Consider the following 15609-nt stretch of genomic DNA (forward strand, 5'->3'; position numbering starts at 1 on the left):
GAGTTTTTCGGCATGAGATATTACAGCTGAATCATTTATTTCTTTTAATATGCTATGTTCAGTTGAAGTCAGTGAAACTTTGAGCTTAGACAATCAATTGCAGCCGTGCTTAATTTTGACCTAGAAATTAATAAAGCAAAATTAAAACTCCTATAGCCATAATAAGTTAGCATCACTCATCCCGCAACGGAAACAAAATTTTTTGTGATGGCTTGTGGGAAAAGAAATTTCATGAGTGGGACCAACCACAACCTCTCAGCAAGAACATCCTTCTGCTGTAGTGGAATTTCTTTTTCCATCTCAACAAATTTTTTTGCCATTGCGGGACAAGTGTTGTTAAGTTATTACGGCTATAGGAATTTTTATTTTAAATTTTCCAAGGCTATCTTTTACTTTGACCTGGGAAACCAATTAAATTTAGGGATGTTTGTACAACCATAAATGCTTTCAATTATGATGAATTAAGGCAGCAGAACAAAACTATTGGCGGCATGTATGGTTATTAAATCTTCTATTCAAATTAAGGGACTGGATGTCAAATGTTTAGCTTCAAAAAACTATGTTTAACAAAAGACCGACTTTGGGTATTTCATTCAGGAATATATTTTCATGGTCATTTCCAACATCTTCTTCTCTCTCCTTAATCACTCACCCAAATGCACTCTTACTTTAAGGGTGTGTATATCGTTTATGAATTTAGTTTTCAATTTAACTTACATAGGAAGTATTTAATTTCTCCCTAGCATGCCATTAGTTTTTTTTAATTATCAGTCATAAGTGCGGAGTACCTTACATTTCTATTCTTAATAATTTATTATTTAATCAGAATACAAAGTTAACTTTAAGAGCTAACAATTTTGTACCTTTTATATTTTCACAGTAAAATGTTGAATAAATTGAATTAATGTAGTGAAAACAATGGCAAAACTTATCCATAGTGAATTTCACAAGCCTTGAGTGTTGATGAGTTTAGACAGAGGGCAATAGGAAATGCATTTTGTCAGTCTGGGAGGTGAAATTTCTGTAAACATAAAATGAAGTTTATTGAAGCAATATTTTCTTAGATAGGTATTCTCACCCTAGATGCACCTTGGGCTGAGGAAATCATGTGGTGACTGTGACAACTATGGAGTTGATAGTGAAGTGATGACAAAATAATTTGGCAAATGTTCTTTCTTGAAATTCTCTTTCTCTAGATTGCAAACTTATTTTATGAATCTTTTTCATGTATTTTCCAACTTGTCCCAACTTCTGCTGAAATGAAACTGCTGGTTGAAATGCTTTTATTCCTTTTGAAGAAATGTGTTGCTGCCAAAAGTGTTGTTAATATTATGTCTGTGCTTGTTGTGCAGGGCTGTGCAGCCTAGGCAACCTTTCCAGTCTTTCATTCGGCAGCATATACATGAAACTGTGGACTGGATTAACTGCTATGGATCACGATCCACATCCAGAGGTGGCCCACATGTCCAAAATAGTCACCGATCACATCAGGGAGCAGGTTGGTCATGGCATTATAGCATTATTTGATCTTGGGTGATTATGGTCGTGGTTACATTGATGTCCATGATGATCTTACTGTGCAAACATATAAATGCATTGGGAAACCACTCAGGGAGTGTAAAGCATTCCCCCAGTGGTTTTTGAATCTTCAAACTTTTGGTTTGACGTATGATCAACTGGACAATCTCAGTGCATTCGGTCGGGTATCTCAAATTTTATTAAGCTACTTCATCCATATATTTTATTAATAAATCTGTATTCAGGAAAATGGCTACAAAATATTCATATTTATTTCGATTTATATACATGTTAATCAAATAAATAAGGGAAAGTATCTCTATCAAAATACCTGATGTGGGATCCCGTTTATTGGTTCCCACCTTAACTACCTTGTACATTATCCTGTTGCGATTGTAAAAGTGCCTTTCAATTATCGAGAGACTCTTGAAATAATTCTAAAAGTAAGGGCGTTCATCTGATTAAATTAATTTCATTACCAATTGTTCTAAGTGATGGCGTTTCTCTCATTTCAGGTGAAGGAGTCGACTGCTCCCAAGGAGGTTAATGAAGCCAAAATGTCATCTTCAGTCTCCCTCCCACCCTCTCCATCCAGTAGGCCTAGCTTCCTCGCGTGAGTATATCCATCCATCTATCGGTGGCCCATCAAGGAATTGCGAGAAGTGTCACCACCTTGGCCAGAATATGTTTTTAGCGTGCCAGCTCCTGTAAATACAGTTGAGAAGCATAATGATATTTCACTTCTATAAAAATTATACAGTTATTGCTGCATGAAACATATTTCACATCTGAACACTGCATACTCTGCAGATGCAACACGTGCATTTGAAACAGATGGCTCCTTCTTTTTTGTCATCCATATTCACTGTCTATGTACATTGGTACTTAATGATTATGGGGCATTCTGATGATTAACCGGAGCCACTTTTGGCAATACGACTCGAGAACAGTGGCAGTAAAAGGAAACATAACTTTGAGCATCAGACAAGATGAAGTTGTGGAAAAATTAGATGCAGAGATTTCTTTTGGGAGTTTGACATCACTTGACAAATTATCCAGTTTGAAAAAGGAGAAAGACTAAGATCTATGTATTTGCTCTGTGCTTTGAATTGAATGTTCACAAAATGGAAAGGCAGATTCACATAATTATGTTCCTGGAAGATGAAAGATAAAGAGTGGTCATACTCAGGTGGTGTGTCCATCACTTGGTTCTGCAAGGCGTGGCAATGTCATGCCAGGTAGAGCATAAAAAGCTTGCCAAATACTCGCTTGCGGAGTGCTTGACTGCAAGTGGTGGTTGGCTACGATGGGTTCAGAGGCCTGTTATTTACGATATAGGTCCATTGCGAGTGCTGATCGTAATGCCATGAAACCTTTGGCGAGCAATGACCTCGGCTTTAAAGACCCCAAAATTTCAGAGTCTAAGAGGATACCTTGATAGCTTAACTGGCTAAAGCACGCGGCCAGATATCGAAGGATCCATGTTTGAATCCTGGTGAAGGCAAATGATTTTTAAGCTCTGAAATTGTTGCATTGAAATGCATATTAGCAGATGACTACATTAATAGTTACTATTATAGCATCTTCCGCAGTTTCATGGAAACTGAGTATGATTTATTATCTCAGGTCTATAAAATGCATGCCATGGTCCTGTGCAGAAGTGCTTTTACAGGAAATATGCTGGCTGTGTGAAGTGAATCCAAAGTTCCCAGATGTAAAATAAGGGGTGTCTATCCTTCTGTTCTGTCTTGTCCTATCCATTGTCACCAACTGAAGAGTTTTCATGGGGTTTTATTGGCAACCTCTAAGTCTGTAAAGGATGAAAGAATGACCTCTCTCGACCGTGTTGAAATTGGCAAATGCACAGTTTATTGGGGTTATTACAATGGACTGGGGTTATTAACCATTTTTGCACCAGTTACAAAATACCTAATCAACATTCTAAGGAAGACATAGAAGTTCTTTTTTAAAATTAACAGCGACATGTGAAAATCCCGAATTATTCATTTCAATCAAAATTGTGCATTATGAAAAATGCAAGCAAATACTCTGAGAGTGATACTCATTTGTCAAGAGGCGATCAGTTCTGTTGGGAACATTCATTTGTAGAAGCTTCTCTAAAATCTGATGCGAATTTCTAAGTGTGTGTAGCCAATATGTGTGGCGGCAACATGAGATAATGTCGGCTCTAATAGTCTTAAATATTTAGCAACATCACCAAATCATATGCTTGAATATATTTTGACGGCAGATTTTTAATTAACATTTAAGTATACTGGAGAAGTTAAGTATCATGGTTTCATTTATTATTGATTTGGACATGTAGTGAGGGTGGAAAAACTGAAGCAAAAATTGTTACTCTTCACGGACAAATTTCCACCCATGTTGACTTTCGTGCGTGGAGCTATGTTCTTTTTGCATATATTTATTCTCGTATTTTTAATTTCCTTTGTGGAGTGCCCTCGATTGATTCTTATACTTTGTTTTTCTGTGCAGAGGGGAGTCCCCACCGACAGGGTCTGCCACTGACCTGCATCGCATTTCAGCCCGATCTTCTCAGCTTTCTTCAAGAGCCCGGAAGAATATGCCCAATACGGTAATTTCTCATTTCTCATAGTGAATTTTTTACAGCAATCACCCGTGCACCAACTCTGATTCAGTACACAGTCTTTAATTAACCACAGCTTCATAGGTTTCCTTGTTAATTTGATGACAGGGTGTGATATTTGTTACTTTAACGTGACACATTGATATACTCTAGGTAAAACTCAGTGCAAATATTCAAAATTGAACATGTTAGCTGACCTCCTTGTGTTGTGAACTCCAGGCGAAAAAACACAATGCAGGAGTGAACTTCACTGCATTCATGTTTGATTGCCCTTGTGTCTCACCATAAGTTGGCTATAATAAGCAACACCTTTATCTGAAAGTATCCCAAAGGTAATCTAGTTTATGAAGCCAGGAGATGGATGCTGAGTGATAATCTGCGCGACCTTAGGCCGGCCTTTGACTCAATATTAAGATACGAAAAATGGAAATTGTGCATGTATTGGAGAATCTAAGAATTTTGCCTTTCCCGTATTTACTCCTGATTATTTTCATTCTGCAATTGTGCTATTTTTCAAAACAAACAAGTATGAAAACAAAATTCAACAAATTAAATTTGTGTAGCAATAATTTTATTTAAGTTAATTTCTTTTCAAAGATATCACAGCCATTATAGGACAAGTTGTTAATTATGAAAAAAAATATGTGCATGTTTTTAGCCTTGCATTATGTAAAAGAGAAGTTGCTAAATAGTTATATATTGTATTAGTGAAAAAATAAAAACAGGATTACTATGTAAATATTTGTTCTTATCATGCTTCAGAATCTCTCGATGAAAACTATTTTAATTCATGAGGTTTACCAGGCGTGAAGATTTTATGGCGAGATGGGGCACAAAATATTCATAGAAATTCAAAATTTGAAAGTAACAGTTGGTTTAAAACAGTATATAGATATCGTACTTAGTGATGTCGCACTTCATAACAAGTAAATGTTGAAAAAAAATTATGTCCATCTACCATCACGGGATGGATAGTAGGGGATAAAGGATGGATACGAAGGTGGGCTCAAAAGTATTGCTCACATGCTTGTAGACCACAAACAAACAGCAAGATTGGGCGAATAGTACACTAAAGTACAATTTTTAAGTTTAAAAATCATATATATATTTTTCAACATAGTCACCGTCAAGGCTAACACATTTCTCCCAATGTTTAACAAGTTGTTTCATTCCATCCGTGAAAAACTCTTCCGTCTTCTATCAAATCCAGGACTGGACGGCTGCCCTCACCTCATCGTCCGAGATGTAATGATTACCCTTGAGCTGTCTCTTGAGTGGACGAACAAAATCGGGGGAATAAGGAGGGTGTGGAATCGGTTCAAATTTCAGGTTCCGCAGAGCCTCTCCAGTTGCGCGTGAGATAGTGTGTGGACGAGCGTTGTCATGTCGCAAGAGTATTGGCGCCAGGCTGCCCGACAAACACGACAAACTTCTTCCTTGGATATTCCAATATGGTTTGCGATATGCTTTTGAGTGATTTGCCAGTCATTTTGAATAAAATCTTCGACGAGTTTGCCATGCTTTAAGTCTGTGGCAGTGATCGGAGGTCGACATGCGTGTTTCATCAACAATTATGGCTTTTCCAGGCTCGCAACCACGAAATTATACTATCCATCGATTTACAGCAGACCTATCAACTGCATCGCCACCATAAACAGCCTCTAAACGACGATGAATCTCAGGAGGAGTCACTTTTTCAGCAGTTAAAAATTCGATAACAGCACGCTGTTTGAATCGCGTTGACATAGCACTATAACACGTCTCCATACTTCCGCTTCTCAAAATACACTGGGTGAATGAAACGACCTCAAACCTGCGCATGCATGTTGAGGGGGAATGTTACTTTGCATTAGTTTTCAGCCTATCCTCATATATAATAATAGTAGGGGTGCTTTCATGATCAGTTGTGCATAGAGCACATATGGCTTTAGCATTCTTGCAGTTAGTGATCGTAAAAATGCTTGCTATCATGTGTGTACCCCTTTCAGTCCTTTTGCCACTTTCAAGTCTTGCCACTAATGTTTTTGCCAAATGTTCATAGCTGCCTTTTGGCCACGGTGAATAGGCATGCCCAAGAATGAGGTAAATGGCACCCCAGGCATTCAGTAGGACTGCAAAGAGAGGGCTAATGTTGGTATCTTAGACTGCAGGATGGGAAGTCTTGTTCGAATAGATGCTCATGTAATGCAAAGGAAAAATTGAGGCAAAAAAGTCATATTGCAACCTAGATCAAAACTTCCCTGTTGATATCATTGATTCTAGTCGTATTTTATGTCTTCTAATAAGTTTTGCACCCATGACTATGAGTGCTCAGATTCCTCTTTCATCTTGGCTTCCTGCACCAACGACTGTACCATGCTAATATTTATATTATGAAGTATTTTATAAATGTTTCTTTTTCCTATGGGGTGCTATCATTGAAATAAAATATATCAGGTTAACTTCTATTGCTATTCGTATTTGGATTTGTTACTTGGATTTGATTGAAAATGTTGTCCCTATAATTTTTGACAATATTTGGTCCTAATCTCGACCACACCCTCTTGAATATAGATATCTGAAGAAGCTGATGATGCCGGTGGTCTCCGCAAGCCGTTGGTTTCCACTCAATTTGTGGAGTGGAGTTGCAAATATTTTGCTCAACCTGTAATGAAGTTCCTAGAAGATGATGATGTCGAGAGCAAGCAACACTATGAAAGGGAATGGAGGTAATGTGGACTTGGCTATCCGTTTGATTATGCACAAGGACTCTGTTTTTGAGCCAGCAATTCACTCTAAATAAGTCTGGCCAGACTAGAGACCATTAACAGTCACGGTGCAATACTGGTATATTTAATACAGTAAACTCAAAAATTTGTTTTGTGGATTATCTTTGCTAATCCCTTTTGAACACTTCAAAATTTTGATTTACAATGACAGTTGTAAAGATACTTAAATACTTTGAAACTTCAGTTTACATTTAAAAAAAAATGCAAGTTTGAAATACCTTGGCATTTTTAAAAGTTTTTAAATTCTCTATTAAAAGTTTTGAATCTTAAACTTAGTTGAATAAAGAGTCATGAGTTTGATTAAGTGCTTTTGTCTAGTGCTTGTGTTCACAAGGTTTTTTGACTTGGCTTTCCCTTGCACCACTCCATGTTTGCTGTGGCTCCCTGTTGCATTTGAGAATGGCCAGGGCCATCCAGTGGCGAATTTGCAATTGCATCATGAGTGAGGACTCTGGCAACATGGCATGCAGTTGTGCAAAAACTGCTGCCTAATGAAATATTTTTGTGATAGTTTCCCAGGACACATAATTACTTCATGTAACTTAAACCACATGTTAAGAGTTGAATTAATTAGCCTAATCCTGCAAGTGCACGTTATGCAATTTCTACAGTTCTCTGTTTCAATCTGAATTCTTCTAATGGCGCCCATGTATCTCACGGGGTGGCGTGTTTGCCGGTCGCTTCATCCCTGCCCTGGCCGAGGCAATCCTTGGTTGATTGTCTCCGGGAAATTGTTAAGCTCTTTCTTTTTGTTAGGTATATGCGCAACACACACTTGCGCAAGGAAGCTAAGGAGGAGCAGAAGCGTTTGGGTTGTGGGTCGCGGATTGAGAGCCAGGTTTTCACTGCACGCAGCCCAGATCCTCCGTCAGTGATCCAGTTTCACCCTTACGACAATCATTTGGTTGTAGCTGGAAGAGATTGCTATGGGTAAGTGGTGGAGCAGTTTTGCCATGTCCTCTCACCCCGCAAAAATCACCCCAAAGAGTACTCTTAATAAATGAAATAGTGTGAAAATGTGCAAAGTTTTTGATGGTTGCTTTTGAAGTTAATACGTGCTGATTAACTCTTTCCTCCATCCCTCGTGTGTTGGGTGAGCCCCAAATATGTTTCCTCTTCACCTTTCATAATCATTCATGTTCATCACCTGAAATGTGAGTTGACAAACTATGTAAGTTGTGTTAAAGGCATAATTTGTTTAAGTTTATAATATGTGTGAGTCTAGTAATCTTGAGCATTCACTCACCGTTTGGTTGTACAAGAGCGCTCTACGCATGGCATCAGTGTCTCATGCTTTATCAGTCAACACCACCGCTGTGAATGTTGGCCTTATGAACTGAATTTAGTATATTTTTCCTATCAATGTTATATCATCTAAAATAATGTAGTAACTACAAAGACAATACATGGTTTCCTTCTGAAAGTTTTTATCAGATGATATATTTTGTTCACCCAATGATGCAAAATAATTTAATAGTTTATTGTGTTTGTATCAATTCTTCCAGGAAGCGTGGTTTTTATTTTAAATTTATATTTTTATAGTTCAATTATGTGCTGAGAAGTAGGACTAAATGTGTAATACTAGATAATTTTGTTGATGTTTTTACCCTAGAGAAACAGATGAGTGATTCAGATTTTAAATTTACCTCCAGGGGTGGCAATAGTAATGTTCCGATTGATGGAGACAATAGTTTCAGTGATAACTGTAATGTGTCCGTTAGTTAAACTTCTGATGGTGATGTTGAGGATGCTGTTGAAGAATGCACTCTGAATGCAACTGACGTTGGAAAATTTATATTAATTGGAATTTTTGAAGCCATTTTTAATTCACATTTTACCTATTGAAAGTGTCGAGAAAAAATTGTGAAGTGGGTCCCTGCGTCAAAGGCCTACGTGGAATACCCAGAGGATGTCACTGTAAAAGAATTGGAAGCTCTTTAGAGCTATTTTGAATAAGGAAAGAAATTTTGCTAACAAAGTAGGGAAGAATGAGGGATGGAGGAAGGCAGGGATATGTTTGCAAAACCTTTCAAAAGACTTGCTAAACCTGTAATTAACTGAAACGGTCATTGAATGATGCCTCTGCAATGAATGTGGACTTATCTTCTTAAAAGGAAAAAACATTTAAAGAAGCAAAATATGCCTGCAGTCAAATTTTATTCTGTAATAAAAACAAATGTTAAATTGATTTAAGGTATAGAATTACTTAAACATTGTCTCTGGGACAAAATTGGGATAGGATAGGTGTAATAAGAGACTTGGTTTGAGTGGGATGAGGGATGGAACAAAGCAGGAGTGAGGTGACCACGGAAATGTCTTGGGAGATATACAGAAGTGAAAGGCAGCAAACATTTGACGACTACGGCACACACAGGCAGAAACGGGACACAACCGAGGCTTGAAGCCAGTTGAAATTTTTCCAAGTTACGCTCTCCTCCCACTCTCTGGTTATTATGAGTCACTTGCCACAGAGCTTCCTGTGTTGCAAAAATATTTCACTCTCAGCTTCCTGGATCATTTTCATCTTTTAATTGGTTGAAAATGTTCTCCAAGATTATTTTACCTACAAATCTATGTAGACAGCAACAAAAATATGATCTATTTCTTTCATACAAACATTACAGCATGGCTTAGATCAAGGGCTGATACAAAGGTATTATACACTAAAGCGATAATTACAAATAGAGAGACAAACGTCTTTATTCAGGCAAAATTGGCCTTTTTTTGACCTTTCATCTGAGCAGTTATAATGTACTGTATTATTACATGAAAATCTGACCAGCAGAAGCATCTTTGTCTCATAAATTGCTATATAATCTGATGTAGGAATCAGATGTTTGTAAATTATGCCATACTTCAAATTGTGCGACTAAATTGAATTCTTGTTTGATATTCATCCCTAAAAATATCCTGTATATTTTATTTTGCATATAATCTTGGTGTTGGAGAAAATAGAATAGAGGTTATGCTAAAGGTTGTGCCATTTTAAAATACCTGCTGTTTTCTTCATGGCTTCTTTTCTCTAAATATCATGTTTACTCACTTGGTTATTAATTAGCTAAATAGATAAGAGTGTTTGATACAATTTCTTAATGATTTGCTAATCGAGTATCATTTATTATTCAATTTTGTTATAATAACCATGCTTTGAATGCTCCTTATAAATATGTTTATAAATGTAATATGCTAGTCTTTCGGGTGTTTTGACTGGTAATTTTGAATTATTTAATGAAAAATCACATTTTTTTTACTTGCAAGAGAATAAATTCCCTATGAGCTGTCTTAAATGCTTACAATGAGGTGGCGAGTATCATGAAAACCCACATATTTATCGTTGGTGACAATATTTAATGAGGTTTATTCTCTTAAATTACTTTATGTGTGTTGACCATGGAGTTAACATTAAAGCATCCAAAGTCCTGTCACGGGAATCATTTCTTTTTCTTTTGTCTTGCTGATATCACTTCGTTTTAATCAGCATTATTTTTCCAACTCATGAATCATACATCCTCGGTATAAAATGAAATTCTTGTACCGGTGAAATATCATGATGCTTATATGAAGATGTAAATACATCCAATGGCATAGAATAAAGGTTAAACTGAAACTATATAACTATATGTATGCACTTAATAGAAATTTGGGTAGGGAATATAATTTAATCACTTTTTAAATAAGGTTGAAGGTAATGTTTGTAATGATGTATGATACATTACATTCAAAACTTTAAGAAATTGATTGTTTCATGAATGAAATATGCAGGAATAAAACTTATCAAAGTCCTGATAAATGCACATGATAGAAAGTCTTGGATGAAAACTTTATCTGTTATTTCAGTTGAGGGACGATATCAGGAGAAGTTCTTGAGTTGAAAAATGCTAGTCTGTTGTGTGTGTGTATTCAGGCGCTTGGCATCAGGGCAACTGAAATCAGGGAGCTACCGCCATGCTCACTGCTGATTGAATCTGCATTTGCAGTTACTTTACTGGCAAATATTTCTTGATGAGCTATGCACGTTTGTCCTCCCTTCTCCTGCATCCGCTTGGTGTCGTCTGCAGTGTTTGGGACTGGGGAGGTGGCTTCCCCGGAGGCAGTGCGGGCAGCAGTGGGGCGGGGTCATCTGGATCAAGGCTGATGCACTGCCCAAGCCGTGGTCCACGTCCCGGTGCATCCAGAATAACTGCCGTGGAATTTGCCAACGGCCACGACGTGTCCCTGCTGCTGGCCGCCTCGGATGATGGCTCCCTGAGGCTGTGGAGGGACTATGCCTCCATCTACTCCCCGTCCCTCTACTCCTCCTCCATCCACGTGGCTGCGTTTGGATCGCAGATCGCCCAGCCAAAACTCGTGTCTGCCTGGCAGGCACTCTCCGACATCTCGCAGCCGGCAATGGCAACCAAAGGGGTCAATGGTGAGTGTCTCTGGATAGCAAATGGAAAGAAAAAAAAGAAAGTGGCTCTTGCCCTCTTTCTGTCCTACTTCAGAAAGAGAATCAAGAGATCAGTAATTTTGCATTGCCTTGGAAAGGGACAATACCTGAAATATTTACAAAGCCTGGATAAAAAATCTTCTCTATCTTTGATTGTAGAAGAGGTTATCATAAACTTCTAATTATTACTAAAAAGTGATCAAGATAGAAACTTATATTTTTATTTGTTATTCTCAAGACTTCTCCGCAGAGTCACCATTCAGAGTTATACACAACTCCCAGAGTTTCTTGAGCTTTCAAAGGCCTGCATTTTAGAGTTCAGGAGGCTGCATTGAAAATCATCGTTCAACCTCTTGAATGATTTCCTTTTTGTTGTCTCATCTCAGACTGCAATAGAATTTTACAACGTTACTGACAGATATTCCTGCTGTGAGGAGTTTCAGGGTGCCTTTCAGGCATGGCAAACACATCTCCGTGAGTGTATTGATGCAGGGGGAGAGTATTTTGAAGAATTTTAAGCATTTACACAAGTACGATCAATAGATCTATTTTTCCGTGGGAATGCGCATTACTTTAATAGTTGTCCTTGTAATTAACCTGATAGCGTCATTTAAAACCCTTTCTTGCCCAACTTTGTATGTGCCGCAATATTCATCTATTTCCAAGAAACTTTCCCTTGTGCGAATGTGAATGTAAGTGGACGAATGACAACTCATCCGGCAGTTTGATGCAAGAGCCTTCACCTGCCACCGTGCTCTCTTCTAGGAGCCGGAGTGGTGGTGAGCTGGGATCAGTTGAGGCAGCAAGTGGTGGTCACGGGGGACGTGCGGGTCATTCGTCTCTGGGATGCTGAGAGGGAGCTTCGCCTTCAGGATCTGCCCACGGGTGCCGACTCTTGCGTCACGGGTGTTTCAACTGACTCTGGAGGTGAGGCGACGTGCAGTGGTGCTGCTACCTTGATGTGTTTTCCCCCTTAAAAAGTCTCTTTAGCTTTATTTGAAGACACCCTATAAAATGCCAAAGAATTGTTCTCTCTCTCCCAGACTGATCTCAACAAATAGACATCTTTGGCATGCAAATCTATAAATTTATGTTAGAGTTGAATAATTAATACTTCGAGGCTAATTGGTTTCAAATCTGTAACTTTGCTTAGTCCCCTTGATGTTGTTTATCAAGGAAGATGGCTAATGTAAAATCTTGGTGATAGAGTGCTCCTCAGGGAACAGAGATATTGCTTTTAAAAAATGCCACGTTTACTTGATAGTAATGATATATAATAATAATGGTAATAATTTATTCTCACCTTGGTTGGCCAACAGTGGGGCGGCTCGGGAATAGAACATGATCGCATCTTACCATTCTTCCCTTGCCCTCTTGCACATTTTGAATGTACGACAAGGGCAGTCTTTGTCTAAATCAAATAATTGTTACACCTGGATGATAAATCTGAAGCCACTCTGCCAAAAGATGTAAAAATTTATTTTTTAGAATTAACTGAAAAACTGCCACTGTGGTCCTGGGAATGCTGGGAGGTCGGCCTCATAATGTCACGAGGACCAAAGATTTCTGTACGCTGCTAAGTGTCAGCCTCCCACTCCAGTGAAGCACGCAAAAACTCTAAGATTTTGTAACAAGCCCTAAAAATGAGATCATACTTTAAATGGCATAACATGTGGCCCTGGAATGCTTAGATTTCTCAAATGAGGTTCGTTGAAAAATACGAGCATAGCTCTTCATCTCAAAATTTACTTTTGGTATTTTCAGAGACTGTCATGCATTGGACCTATTCCCAGCATTCTTCCACCTATTGATGGGAGAGTACAAGTATTTTCAAATACTCCAAACTCCAGAAATGTTCATCTGAAAAGTCACTATAATTCAGCCCTGAACTTGTGCCCTATTACCTGATTGGCTGAGAAAGCTGTGACGGTGGGCGTTAGATGAAGCACCCACCAGGGCTGTAGTGTTTGTCAATAGTGCAGACTCGTTGTTTCAGTTGTACCCTAGATTAAACAATATTGTAATTTGTTGTCTTTTTACAGCTTTCTTTCAATGTTTGTCTCTTATCTGCAGTTATCCCCAGTAAGCAAATGGTGACATTCGTGAAGTTCAAATCTAGATTTGTTATTGGATGGCAGCATTGGCAATAGTATTGAGCAAAGTAATGGGATATGAACAGTTGAAACATTGAGAGTTTTTATTTTTTAAGTTTCTCATTTCTGTTGGTTAGTTCCACAGTTTGTTTGGGAATTTCCATATCCACTTGTACTATTGGCTTATTAGGAAATGTTGAAACCAAGTAATTTTGCACCAGATACTATGTACTTTGTAAGCTCTTTTTCTGGTTATTGTATTACCAATATGACGTGATGACATGCACTGTGCAAGAAGACATGTTTGTAAAAAGTTAAGAAAGGGACAAAAAATAAAATTTTGAGTCTTTGCATTAGTATATCTCAATCTCAACATGTTCAAGGATGTGATATACTATGACCCCTCGCCAATGATGTGCTATGTTCCTGGTATCTAACTAGTTGCAGCCATGTATAGGAGCCACTGAGAATTTTAATACACGTACGTTCTTACAACAATCCAATGCATGCTTCAAAATTATTCAAAGTCATGTATGATGCGACAATGATTGTACAGCAGAACTCTCCTACCTGTTGAAATTGACCTGCTCTTCCATCAAATGTGTCTCATTTCCTGTTGCTCTGTTTGCTTTATGTTCATATCATTCGCCGATGGGGAATTAATGTTTCCAACTCTTTGTCTGAATGTAGGTGGTTCATTGCTGGTGGCTGGGTGTGGTGATGGGTCCGTGAGGTTGTTTGATCGTCGTATGGGACCCCAGGATAGTCGTGTGGTGACCTGGAGAGAACACTCTGGCTGGGTCGTTGGTGCACACCTCCGAACCGACCTCTCTTCTGCAGGGCGAGTCATCAGTGGGTGGTATGTTTGCTCGCAAAATATGCATTTTTTATGAGCATCATTTCAAAGTCATAGGAATTCATTCCAATTGAAATTCAGGAAGAGTAATGCTTGCTGTAAAATGCAAAGCATGTCCTAATTGTTGTATTTGTTACATATCAGAGCTCGTAAGTTCTTAATGGGTGTGCAGACAGTAATCGGTGGAATACCTTAACTTATATGAAAATATAATCAATTTACATTCTTGTGACATGTACAAAGAAACCTTTCTCATTTGTAATATGCCTGGAGTCCTCTATGCCTGGGCCTCTGAGAATCTGTTCTTAGAACTGTTGGCTGCTGCAGTTATTGTTAGACAATAAGGCAGGACAAGATATTGGTAAATAGCTAATATCAATTATAATTTCAGGAACATGGTTTTCTGATTTTCTTTGGAAAAGTACTGTATTTGATTCACCTTTTTTTCCAAATTTGTGGTTAAAAAAGTCGCCCACGTCTGATATGTGGAGGTTGAAACTTCAGTGTTTGAAGTCCAATGTTGAATGTCGATTTTACCCCAGATTGTTAGTGGTACCTATGTTGACTCCATTGGATTTAGATCATTGTATTTCCTTATATGTAAAGAGAATTATTCATTTGAAGAATGGTGTAGTTGGAATTGTTATTGTTAAATTAATGGAAGTTATGTGATATCATGTAGGTCAATTCTGCAATGTCAAAATAAGATATTGAACGAACTTGACCATATTTTATCCCAGCTGTCCATAACAAAATGGCATATGCTCTTGCTACTGAGTGGATGGGAGACCCATATCCTCATGTCTATTGGTAGAATGAACGGGCACTCCATGCCACAAGTTTGTTAGTAGGTGAAGAAATGTTGGGTAGATGTAAGAGCTGAAATAATTGAAGTCTTCCAAGAAGTGTGGTAATGCTCTTGATAAGACGGAGGAGGATGTAGTATTTGAAGATATGGATACTTATGATGATACCAACAGTAATGTTGATAATGATTATTGCAAAGAATTTTGTGGGTCCAAAAGTGATGGAAGTTTTATTTCATAATATGGAATGTTTTGTCCCAATTCTGTGATTTATTTTATATTATATTCAACTGTAGTCATCATTTACCATTTAATAATTTTTTTCCAGCAAGTTAATTTTTTTTTGTAATTACATCTATGATAGTGCCATATTTGGCTTTTCTGAAACATAAGAACTAAAAGGAATTATAAAGTGAGTTGTTGGGGTGTCGTTCTTTCACATAGACTGTTAAAACTTTTTTCATGTGTATGCCCCACTGGAGTGAGGGTGCAATTGTATTCCATAAACATATTTTTCAAAAATACATGCTG

At 37.9% G+C, this 15609-nt stretch overlaps 1 protein-coding gene across 1 annotated transcript in view; it reads left to right on the plus strand.

Moving 5' to 3' along the window:
- LOC139687195 (regulatory-associated protein of mTOR-like) overlaps positions 1–15609 on the plus strand; it is a 68025-nt gene that overhangs the window by 48359 nt on the left and 4057 nt on the right. Inside the window, exons 17-24 of the mRNA XM_071584318.1 lie at positions 1353–1498; positions 2034–2131; positions 4015–4114; positions 6680–6834; positions 7651–7824; positions 10953–11305; positions 12089–12250; positions 14107–14275. Coding sequence (XP_071440419.1) covers positions 1353–1498; positions 2034–2131; positions 4015–4114; positions 6680–6834; positions 7651–7824; positions 10953–11305; positions 12089–12250; positions 14107–14275 — 1357 coding nt within the window. The remainder of the gene's footprint in view (positions 1–1352; positions 1499–2033; positions 2132–4014; positions 4115–6679; positions 6835–7650; positions 7825–10952; positions 11306–12088; positions 12251–14106; positions 14276–15609) is intronic.

This window comes from Hetaerina americana, unplaced genomic scaffold (genome assembly GCF_022747635.1).
Source record: "Hetaerina americana unplaced genomic scaffold, ioHetAmer1.1.p SCAF_179, whole genome shotgun sequence".
Taxonomy (NCBI): domain Eukaryota; kingdom Metazoa; phylum Arthropoda; class Insecta; order Odonata; family Calopterygidae; genus Hetaerina; species Hetaerina americana.